General features: G+C 49.0%; 1 protein-coding gene across 1 annotated transcript in view; it reads right to left on the bottom strand.

Moving 5' to 3' along the window:
* Positions 1-15,751, bottom strand: part of SPNS2 (spinster homolog 2 (Drosophila)) — a 173,311-nt gene that overhangs the window by 36,615 nt on the left and 120,945 nt on the right. The window contains exons 5-9 of the mRNA XM_015427844.1: positions 14,500-14,566; positions 8,781-8,923; positions 5,265-5,417; positions 3,002-3,191; positions 655-720 (exon numbers count right to left, since the gene is read on the bottom strand). Of these exons, the coding sequence (XP_015283330.1) occupies positions 655-720; positions 3,002-3,191; positions 5,265-5,417; positions 8,781-8,923; positions 14,500-14,566 (619 nt within the window). The remainder of the gene's footprint in view (positions 1-654; positions 721-3,001; positions 3,192-5,264; positions 5,418-8,780; positions 8,924-14,499; positions 14,567-15,751) is intronic.

Genomic DNA, 15,751 nt, shown 5'->3' with positions numbered 1-15,751 from the left:
GAGGAGGAGGAGGAGGAGGGAGATTGGATTTATACCCCGCCCTTCACTTGGAGTCTCAGAGCGGCTTACAAACTCCTTTCCCTTCCCCTCCCCAAAACAGACACCCTGTGAGGTGGGTGGGGCTGAGAGAGCTCTTGACAGAGACTGCTCTTTTTCAAGGACAGCTGTGCCAGAGCTTGTGACTGACCCAAGGTCACATCAGCAGGTGCAAGTGGAGGAGTGGGGAATCAAACCCGGTTCTCCCAGATTAGAGTCCGCACACTTAACCACTACACCAAACTGGCTCTTACTGACAGCTGAGAGCCAGCCACTAGAATGAAGGCTCCTCCTTCCTTCCATCCTTCACCTTCCTGAATCTTGATTCAGGAGGGTAGCCATGTTGGTCTGAAGAAACAGAACAAAGTTTGAGTCCACTGGCCCCTTTAAGACCAACCAAGTCTGAATTCTACACACAAAAGCTTATACCCAGAATTAAAACTTGGTTGGTCTTAAAGGTGCCACCGGACTCAAACTTTGTTCTACCCGAATACTGTTAGTGTGAACCGGGCTTCTCTTCGAACCATGGTTTCATACTGTCCTCGTGTGTGTCGTATCCAGTACTGTGAGCAGGGAATACACATGGCCCTGAGCTTGAACCGCCCTACTTCGACTCACCATCAGTATATCAGCTGTAATGGCCCAGTTTGAGAACAGGAGAGTTTCACCGATGAAAATACAGACCTGTCAGGGAAGCAGACAAAAAAGTCCTTATCAGCCACTCGAACGGAATGTCGATGCTAGTTGCAATCAGTGTTGGAGTTCTGGGATTGGAACTCCAGATGTACGCAGATGTTATTGACTAAGGGGAGAAGCTGGACAGGAAGGGGTTTTATCGATTTGTTTTAAAACATTTATATGCTTGCCATTTCACCCCACTTAGATTCTCCAAGGTAGCAAAAAAATCAAATCATTAAAACATCCATCATTTTGTGGCCACAAAAGACAAAACGTTCTTGGTGATGGTGCCGTGACTCTGAAACACCAACAGAAATGGCCTTTGCCGGCATTCGGTTCATGGCCGACCACAGTCCTCTTTGAGGGGTTACTTTGCGCTCATAAACTCTTCTAGATTTTGTCTGGTTGCCGAACTGTGAACCGCTCTCACAGAGGTGGCTTTTAATGCCGGGGAGCCTTTTAGTAGTGACGCCGGGTCGCAAACGGCGATTGGCTCATTGTTCTTTTGCTTTTATATCATTTTGAGTGTGTTATGTGTCATGGAAGCCTGTTAGGATCAGAAGGGTGAGCAGGGGTGTAAATCTTTTCAACAAACTGACAAATAACTGTGCCAGCCCTCAGCTGCATAACCCTGTCCTGAAAGCCCAGCTATTCATTCCATTACAGCACGAGGATCCTGGATCCTAAGAATCCGGAAGCCACAAGGACCTGGAGGGGATTAGAAATCACACACAAAGACCAAGGGGGGGGGGGAGGCCAGTTTCAGCCAATTGCTGCATGCATGTGCAGCCTGCAAGGTTGGTGGTGTTGCTTTGCACACCACCTTCCTTGCTTGGGAGTGGGGAGAGAGACTGAACTCCACCCAACTCTACCCTGGTCTGACCTGCTGTATCCCTGGACTTCTGGATGCACCATCAATTTACATAGGGCAGGGCCTGTATAAATGTTGTTCCTGTTGGTCTTTTGGGGTTTCTGTGTGGGCACTGTGGCATGCTTGCACTGCCACAGTGCCACTTGATCTGGAGTGTGCCACTTGTTCTCAAGACAAACAAGCACCTCCCAAGGCAGTTCACTTTCCCTGAGATTCTCTGGGAGAGTCTGACTGCTGGGTGCTGCCTGTTTGCCTGCCTTAAGTGCTGCTGGCTGGGTTTCCCCATTGGAGACAATGGAGGTGATGGGGGTAACCTGTTTGGGTGCCCATAGAATTCAGATGCTGATCATTAAAAATACTTGCCATTAGGGATGTACATTCGGTTCGTCCGAACCGAATGCACCCCCAAAAATGGAGCCTCTTCCTCAACCCCCCCCCGAGCCACTAACAGCACCGTGGGGAAAAGTAACTTTTCCCCCACCATAGAGAACAATTGAGGGGATGGGGGCAACCTGTTTGGGGCCCTGTAGAATTGGATCCCCGGGTCCAATATTCTTGAAACATGGTGGGTATCTTGGGGAGAGGTCCCATCAGCTACCCTGCACGTTTGGAGCCTCTCCATCAAACCCCCTCCCCTCCAGCCTCCAGAATATACCCTATGTTTTCGCCATTGACTTCAATGGCCCATAGGATATAATGGGGCTGAAATTGACATTCGGCTGGGGAATGGGCTCCTACTGGCGAAACTGACATGCAGGAGTGGTACTGCCAGCCGAAATTGATTTGGCAGACTCCGAATCAGCCGATTATTATTATTATTTTTTGCACACCCCTAAATTCAACCTTCTTTTTATTCTGGGATTCCCCCCCCCCCCATTCTGCATACATTCCCTCCCTTCAGTGGCCAGCCCGGTTTCAGCCTGCTGTTGCCCCAGGTTATGTGGATGCTGTTTTGCTGTGGACTTAAACTGCCTCAACTCAAACACTGAGAAAATCTGGAGCGGCTAGCAAATGCAGAAAGGGCATGTCTCTCCACTCCTTGTTCATGCCGCTCCCCTTTCTAAGAGACCGACCTTCCCTGCTCTTCTTTGCCCTACTCCCACTCTCCTTATGTTGTTGTTCAGTCGCACAGTTGAGTCCGACTCTTCGCGACCCCATGGACCAGCTCCCACTAGGCCCTCCTGTCTTCCGCCGTCCTCTTAAGTTGGCTCAATCCCCTACCAAACATTAACTGCAAGAGATAAGTTGTGCCCAGTCTTTACGGCTAACACAATGCACAGCTAAGCTTTGTGTTCCTTCTCTGGGTAGTGCTGGGAGTCGTGACAGAATAGCTGGAACTGGGAAAGCTTGGTAAGTTAGATGAGCTAGGTAAGTCAAGAGTCCTATGGCAACAAAGTCTTTCCTTTCTATACATACGTAGGCTCCCACGATGCTGCTCTTGGCCGCGACAAAGATGAGACAGGTGAAGATCGCTGACCCCAGCATCCCCACGGCACACACCAGAGGGTCCGCTCGCTGAGTTTTCAGCCGACACCACTTGGTCGCCCCGGCCCCCGTGATCACGCCCAGGAAACCGGTGAAGCAGGTGATGGCTCCGAAAATCAAACTGAGGACAGAAAATGTTTTTTAAAAATCTATGAATATAATTTTTATATACTGATAGTAAGGTGGAAGACAGATGGGGGGGGTTTAAGAGGCATTAAAAGGATGAGCAAAGGGTTGCAAAACAGAGTTTATTGACAAAACCTAGAAACGGCAATTGACAAAATAGCTTCAAGGTCAATCAAGGGACCCTCTGTGCACTTCGCATGGAAATTCTACCATCTTTCGAAATTAAGATAAATCATCATGCGCCTCAGGTTGAGAAATAACCCACCGCGGAGCTACTACAGTATGCAAATGCATTTCAGTTTAATCAGCTGAGATGACTTTACTGCATCTCAGACAAGGTCCCTCCTCTACCATTTATTTATCACCCGTTTTGGGTTAGGGCGCTTCACCCAGGCCTTAGTTACACCATCCGTAAAAAAAAAAAAAGGAATTCCTATCATGTAGGGTGGTTGTGAGAACTAAATAAGAGATAAAGACTAAAGCACACAGAATATTGAGGGGGGAAAGGAAAACTGGGGTGCAAACTATAAAAATAAATTAAATAATATATGGCCCCGGCCAGACGTGCCGGAAAACGCGGGGGGGAAGCGCGGCTATTTGCGTCATCACATTCTGATGTGCTATTATGCGATCAGACGCGACGGCAGCTTCCCCGCAGAAAAGAGGACGACAGGGGAGGAAGCCGCGCGCCGGCGCGATCACACCGGGAGGCTTCCATAGGTGGCCCATGGCAAAGCGTTTGCCAGTTACTGCGCGGCTTCGGCAGCTTGCCACGGGTTCGCCACGGGAGTGCTACGCCTCCCAGATGTTCCCGTGTGATCGCGCCCGGATACTCTGTGGTTCTCCCGTGCCTTCAGCGGGGCAAATGCTCCATGTGACCGGGGCCTATAAAGATTAAACACACTGTATAAAATGATCATAAGAACATAAGAGAAGCCAATGTTGGATCAGGCCAATGGCCCATCCAGTCCAACTCTCTGTCACACAGTGGCCAAAAATACCAGGTGCCATCAGGAGGTCCAGCAGTGGGGCCAGGACTCTAGGAGCCCTCCCACTGTTGCCCCCCCCAAGCACCAAGAATACAGTGCATCCCTTGCCCCAGACTAAGAGTTCCTATCTATACCTTGTGGCTAATAGCCATTGATGGACTTCTGCTCCATATGCTTATTTAATTCCCTCATGAAGCCGTTCATGCTTGTAGCCGCCACCACCTCCTGTGGCAGTGAATTCCATGTGTTAATCACTCTTTGGGTGAAGAAGTACTTCCTTTTATCTGTTCTAACCTGACTGCTCAGCAATTTCATTGAGTGCCCACGAGTTCTTGTATTGTGGGAAAGGGAGAAAAGTACTTCTTTCTCTACCTACTCTATCCCATGCATAATCTTATAAACCTCGATCATGTCACCCCTCAGCCGTCGTTTCTCCAAGCTAAAGAGCCCCAAGTGTTTTAACCTTTCTTCATAGGGAAAGTGTTCCAATCCTTTTATCATTCTAGTTGCCCTTTTCTGCACTTTCCCCAATGCTATAATATCCTTTTTGAGGGGTGGTGACCAGAACTGTACACAGTACTCCAAATGTGGTCACACCATCGATTTATACAGGGGCATTATGATACTGGCTGATTTGTTTTCAATTCCCTTCCTAATAATCCCAAGCATAGCACTGACCCTTTTTATTGCAGTCGCACACTGTCTCGACATTTTCATTGAGTTGTCTGCTACGACTCCAAGATGTCTCTCTCGGTCAGTCTCTGCCAATTCAGACCCCATCAGTGTGTACTTATATTTAGGATTTTTGGCTCCAATGTGCATCACTTCGCACTTGGCCACATTGAACCCCATTTGCCATGTTGACGCCCACTTGCCCATCCTCGACAGATCCCTTTGGAGTGCCTCACAATCTTCCCTCTTTTTCACCACCCTGAACAGTGTCTTGTAGGTGAACATGAAAACTGACTCCACTGAAAAATCATTGTTTTGGCTCTGGTATTTTATCTATGATGATTCATACATACAGGTAGCCACACACAAAATGGTGGAACAGAGTCCAAACGACCAGCCAGCCTCACCTGTCCTTGGTCCCACAGGGCTGTGACGTGCAGGTCTCTGCTGTTTTCTGGACCACCTGTGCTCTGTGGAGGTAGAGGGGGATCCACATGCCCAGAGCCCCCGTGGCAAAGGAGACGGCCGAGGTAGCCAGGGAGGAGAACACATAGCTGCGACTGTGGAGACAAAAGGGCTTGTGTGTGCCTGTGTGGAAGGAGAGGCCGCAAATCATCTCAAACGCACAGTTTCACCAACGGTTTCCCCCAAAGAATCCTGAGAACTCTTGTTCTGTAAGGGTGCTCTGAATTCTCTGCTAGATGTCCATCACAGGTCCCAGGAATTCCCTGGGAATAAAGGCTACTAAGACAGTTGAAGGCTGTAGGTGTAGATCAGGGGTGTCAAACATGTGGCCCGGGGGCCGGATCAGGCCCCTAGAGGGCTTCCATCAGGCCCGCAGTGGAACTGGTTATCTTCTGCTTCTTCTTCCAGTTCTGCTGCTGCTGTGTCATTGTAGGTTTGCAGCTTACAGATACACACCTGAACAGTGTACGCAAGATTGCAATAGCACAGACATTTTGATGCAATAATTCAGAGCAAGAGGTGTCAGTTATCAGGCACTGTTAAATAAACAAACTATTGCAGAGAGTGCTAATGTTTGAAGCATGTTTTTATTTTAAGTAAAAAAAAGACCATTGTGTTTGTGTCCTTTATAAAGTTTATGCCTCCACTACCTGGCATTACATTTTATGACACATGTGGCCCGGCCCAACAAGGTCTCATTTATGTCAGATCCGGCCCTCATAACAAATGAGTTCGATACCCCTGGTGCAGATGATCCCTAGGTCACCTACGTTAGGACTGACGCTCTGCAGTGACACGTACAACACCTAGCAGACTGCTGGTGTTGAAACCATGCTGAATGGCAGCATTTGCAAGTGCTACCATGGGAGACATATGGGTGGTCTAATGCAATAACCAAGGAATATGTATTTCGGAGGGGGCACATTATTGCCCTTTGCTCGACTTCATGCAACAGGAAAGACCAAAGTTTCTAAGGAAGGACAGAAACTAACAGATTTTTTTTAAAAAAAATGGTAGGAGTTATACTTGAGGACTCTTGTCTAAAATGGGTTCCCTGCTACTGGAACTACAGAACAAAGGGCTGAGGCATCATGAGCATATATGGGGTAGAACTGGAGCTTATGAACTAGATATCAGTACACGGAATTATATATACACACAAGAAGAAGAAGAAGAAGAGGAGGAGGAGGAGGAAGAAGAAGAAGAGAAAGAGGAAGAGGAGACGGAGACTAGATTTATACCCCGCCCTCCACTACCCAAAGGTGTCTCAGAGCGGCTTACAAACTCCTTTCCCTCCCCCTCCCCACAACAGACACCCTGTGAGGTAGGTGGGGCTGAGAGAGCTCTTGACAGAAACTGCTCTTTTTCAAGAACAGCTCTTATCAGAGCTACGGCTTGCCCAAGGTCATCCAGCAGCTGCAAGTGGAGGAGTGGGGAATCAAACCCGGTTCTCCCAGATTAGAGTCCGCGCACGTAACCACTACACCAAACTGGCTCTCAGATCTTTGTTCTCTGGAATTATACATTCCAGGGGTCTCCAATGTGGTGCCCACTGACATTTCTTCTGTTGCCCGCCAAGTGCTTTTAGGACATGGGCAAGGCCATGTATAGCTTTGCCCAGCAAGGCTTTTGACTGACTATTGGAGACTTGATTGGCTGCGCAGTATTTTTTAAATGTTGCTTTGGCAGCAGCTTGTGCCTATGCCCACCATGCCATCTCAGAGTTCCACAGGTGGCGACAGGGCTCAAAAAGGTTGGAGACCCCCTGATAGATACACGCAGGAAGGATCTTTGTTCTCTGTCAGTTTGCAAATGAGAGAAAACTAAGAGATGTGGCAGGACAGTAGGCGATGCTTGGGGACTGCTCCAGAGCAACCTGGCTACGCCGAAAGGCTACAAAGATTAAAAAAAACACATTGGGAATCCTGTTGGCTTCCAATGTTCTGTTATACTGAGAAGGTTGACATTTGGGTGAATCAGCTTATGAATACCTATGGTACATATGTCACTGAATTTGAAACACGATGATATCATCAAATTTGTATATTTCTAAAATAAAAAGGAATGCCCACAGTTGTCAGCTGTACGTAGGGTTGCCATTCCCCTGGTGGGGCCAGGGGATCCCCGATTTCGAGGGCCCCGATCTGTTGCAGCCCAACTGGCCAGTGGGGGAAGCCCCACCCCCAAGAAGCCCCCTCCCAGTGCCACCAGCATGTTGACATCACCCAGGAGTGATGTCATTGCATTTCTGATGTTGGGGGTGACCCACTAGGTTTGGACAGAACTCTATGGTTTTGAGGCCCCAAAAACTATAGAATTTTGCCCAAAACCAAGCGCATCACCCCCAATGTCAGAAATGCGATGACCACTTCTGGGTGCCATCTGTCAGCTAGGCCTCTGGCTATTCCAGGTACCATGGGTGTGAGGGGGGGACTCTGGAATTTTAACTTTCGTTTCTGCTGCGTTTCCAGTCTTTCTTTCTTTTTCTTTTTTAAATAGCATTTTATTGAGCTTTATATATTTTTACGTCCTGTATTACTTGTTAGTTGTATACAGTATCTTTCAACAGCATCTAATAAACAAGAAGAGAAATGTTCTCCATACGTACAATAAAGGTAAAGGTAAAGGTTCCCTTGCTCGAAAGCCAGTCGAATCCGACTCTAGGGTTGCGGTGCTCATCTCCGTTTCAAAGCCGAAGAGCCAGCGCTGTCCGAAGACGTTTCCGTGGTCATGTGGCCGGCATGACTAAACACCAAGGCGCACGGAACGCTGTTACCTTCCCACCGAAGTGGTACCTATTTATCTACTTGCAGTTTCTTGCTTTCGAACTGCTGGGTTGGCAGGAGCTGGAACTAGAGACAGGAGCTCACCCTGTCTTGCGGCACCCGGGTCTTGAACCGCTGAACTACTGACCTTCCACAGCCTGCAGCTCAGCGTCTTAACCACTTGAGCCACCGCAGCTCCTTTATACGTACAATACTTGTTAATAAAACACAAAGTCTCTATATTTCTGAGGTAGTGCATATAATCGGGGTTGACGAGCAGTAAGATATTCAAAAAAACACAAACCATCTACGTAACTGAAGCCTTTGACCTTGAGTGTCTGGTGTACTTTTCTCCTGAGAATTATTGCCCGTTACTTTGGCGGGTTTCTACCTGGCCTCTGATTGGACCTGAGCCATCAGGGGACCACCTTGAATAATGTATATCAGCTTGCTTCGCACGCTTTAAGCCAGTTCTAACACTAAAAGCGTTAAGATACCTGCATACTCTCAAGGTCTCAATAAACTTTATTTCTTTGAATGAAAGCTGTTGGGAACTGATTGCTGCAAGAGCCTGACACCATCATCGTGGCAAGCGCGCCAGAAGACCTACAAGGAAGGATTGGGAGTCCCCCCCCCCCTGCTGGCAGCCAGGTAAAAAAAAGAATGGGCCCTGCCTGGGCACAGCCAGCTTACTTTCTTATCAGGGCCTTCATGTCTCTCAGCCAGGAGGTCCGGGCCTTCAGCTGCGCTCCCAGTTGCTCAGCATTGCCCCGCTTAGCAGCGGGAACAAATATCAAGATGAGAGTCCCAGTGATCATTCCTAAAAGCGGAGAGACCTGAAAAAGAAACGAAGAGCCAGCAGTGAGTACTGTTTAGCTATGCCTTTTTTGTAAAACACAGGAGACAGGTGGGCCGTGGTCAATGCTCCCGCCAAGCTGTGGAGTCTCGTGAGCAAAAATTCTACTTTGTGAGCGACTGGCATCAAAGTCGAGAGCGGGCGATTTGGCGACCGCATAAATTAGTTTGCTCGGGAGCCATCCCCCCCCGAGCTAAGATAAAAATGTGTGAGCTGGAGGCTAAAAAACAGTGAGCGAGCTCACACTAATTCAGCTTAGAGGAAACACTGGCCATGGTCTCCTGGGCCCACCTAATAGCTCCTCCTGACGTCCCCCCCAACATATAGACAAAAAACAAACTTGAAAATTACAAATGTGAACAAAATTAATTTTACCCATCCGTTTACTATTTTCATTCTTCTATGATGTCTGCTGCTCACAGGGATCATTTCCTGCAGGCGTGCACAGGAGCAGATCTCCGGCAGTAAAGAGCCCTGGGGGCGGGTATATGCAACAAGCCCCACCCCCTGCTCCCTGCAGCCCTCAGTCAAAGCAAGAAGCAGCCAAGTAAGTTGCAGAGCCCCCCCAGCCCCCTGGTCCAAAACAGCAAAGCACCTTTAAGACCAAGTTTTATTCAGGTACAAGCTCTCCCTCCTCTGCCAGGACAGATCTGCACGCCCCCCCCCCCAATAGCTAGCAATCTAAAACAGTCCAGTGGAGCCTGAGTGGTGGGTGTTGCCTTCTGACACACTTCCGGTGATGTCAGGGGGTATGGCATATGCAAATAAGTTATGCTAATAAGTTATGCTAATTAGCTCCTGCATCTCTTTTTCTACGAAATGACCCCTGGCTGCTCATGTTTCCTGTTCCTATTCAGGGCAGTGTCACTGGCTTAAGGGAAGTCCAAACATGAATCAGCCCCCTTGGAACTTTAGCCCCCACAGTCAAAATTTGTTTTAAAAGGTTCTGTTGTGTCTAGGGTTGCCAAGTCGGATCTGCGCTGGAACGCCGGACTCCAGCGCCACTCCGGGAGTGCTTGTGCGCGCCGCAACCACATCACCCGGAAGTGACGCAACCATGCCGGGCACACTGGGGGCGGGGCCACAACCATCCGAGGGAAAACCATAGAGTTTTCCCTCGGATGACGTGGTTGCGTCACTTCCGGGTGACGTGTACATCGCGTGCTTTGGGGGTGGAGTTCCCCCCGGGGCCCGATCCGCCAGCGTGTTTGAGCAAGTGGCTGGACTAGATAGTTTATAAGGCTCCTTCCAACTCTATGACCTTTTGGGAAAAATTTCAGGCCAACTTTTTTTTATTGAAAACGTCGTCCACGAGATTTCAGCTCAGCTGCACTTCATGGAAAGCTGGCTGGACAGCAACGCTTTCTCTAAGTTGTGGAGTCTTGCAGGCAAAAATTCTACTTTGTGAGGTACTGGCATTAAAATTGTGAGCGACTGATTTGCCTACTGAATAAATTGGTTTGCTCTGGAGCCATCCCTTCCTGAGCTAAGACAAAAATGTGTGAGCTGAAGGCTAAAAAACTGTGAGCTAGCTCACACTAACTTAGCTTAGAGGGAACATTGCTGGGCAGCGGCCTCGCGCATCCCATGAGTATTTGTGCATAAGAAGGCATTTGCATGGCTTCACTAGAAGGCTTTCGCCACGGAGTTACATTTTATTTACCTTCACTTGATAAAAATATGTATTTAAATGCATATAGCGAAATGCTTGCTCTTCGCAGCTCCTTCGGTCTCTCAAGTTCAGTTTTTGATTGTCCCGTTCTGGGGCTAGAGGACCTACATACAGGGGTCATTTTGTAGAAAAAGAGGTGCAGGAGCTCATTAGCGTAACTCATTAGCGTAACTTATTTGCATATGCCACACCCTCTGACATCACCGGAAGTGTGTCAGAAGGCAACACCCACCACTCAGGCTCCACTGGACTGCTTTGGATTGCTAGCTATTGGGGGGGGGGGAGGAACGTGCAGATCTGTCCTCGCAGAGGAGGGAGAGCTTGTACCTGAATAAAACTTGGTCTTAAAGGTGCCACTGGACTGTTTTGGATTGCTAGCTATTGGGGGGGGGAACGTGCAGATCTGTCCTCGCAGAGGAGGGAGAGCTTGTACCTCAATAAGACTTGGTCTTAAAGGTGCCACTGGACTCTGGTGTTGTTTGGGGTGGGGAGTGTGGGGGGGGGGGGGACACACGCACATCTGCCCTCACAGAGGAAGGAGAGCTTGTACCTGAAGGCTGGCCAGGGGGGACTCTGCAACTTACCTGGCTGCTTCTTGCACCTCCTGGCCTGACTGAGGGCTGCTGGGAGCAGGGGGCGGGGCTTGTTGCATGTGCCCACCCCCTGGGCTCCTTACTGCCGGAGCTCCGCTCCTGTGCGCTCCCGCAGGAAATGACCCCTGCCTACATACTTTTTTAAAAAGTATGTTTCTTGGGAACTCTGTGCCATATATTCAAGTTCAGGCTTCTGCGCCAGATTCCCCCACGTGCATATTTCCTGTGGCCTGGCTTCTGACTGAAGTTCTCTACAATGAGCTGCAGTTCTGCCTCACTGGTGAGATTTTAAAGAGAACTGTCAACTGCGTGAAGAACTCGAGTTGATCAATCAGTTAGCACTGCAGGCAGATGGTTCACAGGCAAATTTAATTAATTCGCCTATTATAAATTTGCATATTACACATTTGCTAATGATGTACTTAAATGCATTTTGCAATATGCAGATTAAATACATTTCCATGTTGCTAATTTGCATGTACAGAACTTTCTTTCTTTTTTTTGGAGACACTGAAAGAAGGGTAAGTTAATTTAAAAGACTGTCAATCATGGCTGGGAGGAGAGGTGATGTCTTTTTCATTCTATGTCACAGTTGACAGTCCGGAATCAACACTTCTCCCCAACACACTAACATATCCCTAACACTGACAGCTTGCGTAATGGTTAGAGTGCTGAAGACCCAGATTCAGGTCCCCATTTTGCCACAGAAGCTTGGCTAGATGACCTTGGGCCAGTCTTACACTCTTAGCCTAAACTACCTCACAGGGCTGTTGTGAGAAAAAACGGAAGAGATATCAGTGTCATTCCACCCACCCTGGTTCATTAGGAGATATACGGAAATGCCATGGCCTGAATTTCTCGTCTGCGGACAGAGGTGGGAGAAAGCCGACATATCACAGGCAGAGATGTTTATCTAGCATTGCAAGCATGACCCTTTTGACACCACAAACAACCTCGCCATGAGATTCTGCCTCCCTGAATCGCACGGACAGTGCATCATTCTGTGCTGGCAAAACTCCAGGTGGGGTCAAAGTTCGGGAAACAGTTCTGCTGGCCCGTTTCCTGTGGGCTATTTCGGCCAAGGCATCTTTTTTATCCATGCATTGTGTGCTGTTCTTCCCTGCGCGTTTTTTTCACAACCCGCAAGGAAATAGAATAGAAGGAAAAAAGAATGCCTGGATGTAGGAAAATAAGTGCTAAGTGAGACAAAGAGTCGTTCCGCCCCACCCTACCGCCAAACCTCCTGAAAACAGGAAAGCATCCTTGGCTCTGCTTATTGACAGCCAATGAAACGAAGAGACAGCAGAGTTAATCCTGGACTGTCATCTTTGCTTTCCTGCCCTGACAACAATCTACTAAGAACTGGAAATGTCCTGAACTTCATACAGAGTGATTGGTTCAGCAAGGTTATGCCATCTGCTGTTGAGCCCAGAATTGGTTTTCCTGACATGCAGCTTAATCATCATATGTATATAGCGCTTTATATGCCCATGATAGCCTTCATAGTCCAGACCAGTGTTCCCTCTAAGCTGAGTTAGTGTGAGCTAGCTCACATTTTTTTAGCCTCCAGCTCACACATTTTTGTCTTAGGAAGGGTGGCTCCAGAGCAAACTGATTTATGCAATAGCCAAATTGCTTGCTCACAACTTTAATGCCAGTAGAATTACAAAGTAGGATTTTTGCTCCCAAGACCCCACAGCTTAGAGGAAGCATTGGTCCAGACTAGCCTGATTTTGCCTGAGCGCAGAAGTTATACAGGGTTCGTACCTGGATGGGAGACCACCAAGGAAGACTGGGGCCACTGGGTAGAAAAAGGCCACAACAAATCACCTCTGCTCATCCCTGGCCTTGAAAACCCCACGAAGAGGAACTTCATGGGGTCGCCGTGAGTTGGTTGCAACTTGATGGCATGCTTTGCTTTTATATAGCACCATCCAGAGGTCATTTCGGGGGGGGGGATCGCAGTCCCCTCGGGTGCGGTATGGGGGGCGGGGCACATGACGAAGCCCCGCCCCCTGCTTCCGGCCGCCCCGCTTCCAGCCCTCATTCAGCCAGGAGAAGAGGGAGGGTAAGTTGCTTCCTCCCTGCCTCTCCCCACCCCTGCCTGCCTGGGGCCAGGGAGGGCCTTCGTGGGGCTTCCTTGCACTCCCACCGGCCTTGCAGGTCCACCGCCGGGCCGCTCATGGGGCTCAGCAGTGGAGCTGCAAGGCCGCCAGCGGCGGCCGGGACCGTTGGGGGCGGGGTGTGTGGCCTTATGACACACTTCCGGTGATGTCAGGGGATGTGGCCTTATGACACACTTCCGGTGATGTCAGGGGGTGTGGCATATGCTAATGAGTTATGCAAATGAGTTCCACTAGCTCTTTTTCTACGAAATGACCCCTGGCACCATCTATGCACATGGCACCTTGCTAAGCATGAGGTCCTTGCCCCCAAGAAGCTTACAATTAAAATGTGGCATGGGGGAGAAAACAAAATTAGGGCAGGGTGGTGGGGATACGCAAAGGGAAGCACTAGGTGTGCAGGGGCTAAAAACCACTGACGTATCGTTCCAGTGTGCAAACCCTCTCCCCACCAACAGTCTGAAGTGGTACGGCCCAGCAACAGGTTCAGGATGTGGGGTTCCCGCTTGCCCTTTTCGGCTCTCATGCCCGTTCCACTGAGTCAAGCTTCTTATGGACCGTACCACTTCCGGCTGCTGGCAGGAGACAGAAGGGTCATGTCTGAACACTCTCCATAAAAGGAAAGAAAAATCCCTGGAGGTAGAAAAAACTGTCATGACAAGGAGAAAGCTCAGTGGAATTGTGCTATTGGCAAGGCACAAGTGCTTGCCCACAGGACTGGCACAGTGGCTCACCTAGTGACATCATGCATGTAAAGCAGTGCCTTGTGCTCAGCACCGGCACCCTAGCGATCTACAGCCAACACAAGTGTTGCGCTGGAGTGCTAATTCAGCATGCATAGCTGCTTTGCATGGGTTTAAATTGAGACGCTGTACAAGCCCCACGTGTAACTTTGTTTTCCTTGTTTTCATCACATTTAAAATCGAGCCTTGGTCCTCTTCCCTGGCATGCTAGCTTTCTACATGCAAGGTGATGCCTGGGCTTTTCATCTGTTTGCAAGGCACCATTCAAACGTGCAAACGCTTCCTCCCAGCCACTCTGTGCTGTGGAGTGCTCCAGTCCAGAAAAGCTTTATCGCTTACTGAATCTATAAATCGGGCCTTAGTCAGCGATTCAGATCTTTAAGAATGATGTTTAAGCAAACATGTTAAAAGTGGCTGCCGCTCACCCGCAGAGCCCAGTGCCAGTCACCAGCTACTTGCTTGACGCTTGATCCGGTGATATACCCTAAACCGCTGGGGGGGGGAAACCAGAAAAAAACAAAGCATGTTAGAGGAAGATAAAGCATCATTCCATTAACTTATTCAATATTCTTAGCCTGCCTGGTCCCCCGGTAGATCCAGGAAGGGTAGCAGCACAATCTAACATGCATAAAAGAGAAACAGATTAGAACGCTGGGGGTTTGATGCAACCTCCCATCCCAGTGCTCAAGGGCTTTACACCGGTTAGGGACAGGAGGCAGATGTTCTCCGTCTGAACGCCGGTGAGTACAACGATTGCAACCGGCACCTATACCGATGTAAAGCCCCCGTCTGAACGCACCCACTGAGTCTCATCCTAGCCTACTTCACAGGGCTGTTGTGACAATAAAATGCAGTGGCAGGGAAACCACATACCCGACTGAAGAGTTCCTTGGAGGAAGGGAGAGATTAAAAAAGTGACATAAGGTGGGAAGAGGGTCTGAAGGCTCAAGGGTCTATCATTTCAGGGAATGCGGCTCCTGTTTTGAAACGCACAGGAAAGGGACAAGCCCCCTGTTGAATTTCCTGGAGTTTCCTTCAGGAAAAAGCTGCCTTTATCGGTATTACAAGCTCTGGGATGCGTTTTCCTTTCCTGAAGAGCTAAAGGAATGCTTTCAACTCTTTGTTTCAAGGCTGCGCATGACGAGTCTGGGATCCTGTGCTCAACCATCCCCTCGCACAGATGTTTTGTCACCCGGCTGATTACTGGAAGGATTTCCCTTGATGGAAAATGGAGACTCACAACACCGACTGGCTCGGCAGGAAGCAGCCCTGCCCCTTGGAATTTGGAGCTGAGCCTTGGGTGCCCACCCCGTCTGCGACCTTACCCAGCGGGGGGTCAGGCATTGTAAAGGCAGTGAGTTCCTCCTGGCTACAGAATCAGATACTGCATCAAGCCGATGACGGAAACATATCAAGCGGAAAGAAAACAGCAATCCTGAAGTTCTGCAGAGCACCTGCTTGGCATGCAGAAGGCTCCGGGTTCAAACTCTTGGCATCTCCAACTAAAGCATCTCTAGCTGCAGGTGCTGGGAATGACTTCTCTCTCCCCGGGACCCTGGAGAGCACTGCTAGTCAGAGTACGAAATACGAAGGTAGATAGACTGACTGGTGGGGGTTTTTTTAATAATATTTTTATTGGTTTTATAAGCTATATCCTACATTTTAAAGGTAAGGGTA

This window comes from Gekko japonicus, unplaced genomic scaffold (assembly GCF_001447785.1).
Source record: "Gekko japonicus isolate JY-2015 unplaced genomic scaffold, Gekko_japonicus_V1.1 scaffold677, whole genome shotgun sequence".
Taxonomy (NCBI): Eukaryota; Metazoa; Chordata; class Lepidosauria; order Squamata; family Gekkonidae; genus Gekko; species Gekko japonicus.
The sequence above is the reverse complement of the archived record's forward strand: the minus strand, read 5'-3'. Positions and strand labels throughout refer to the sequence as shown.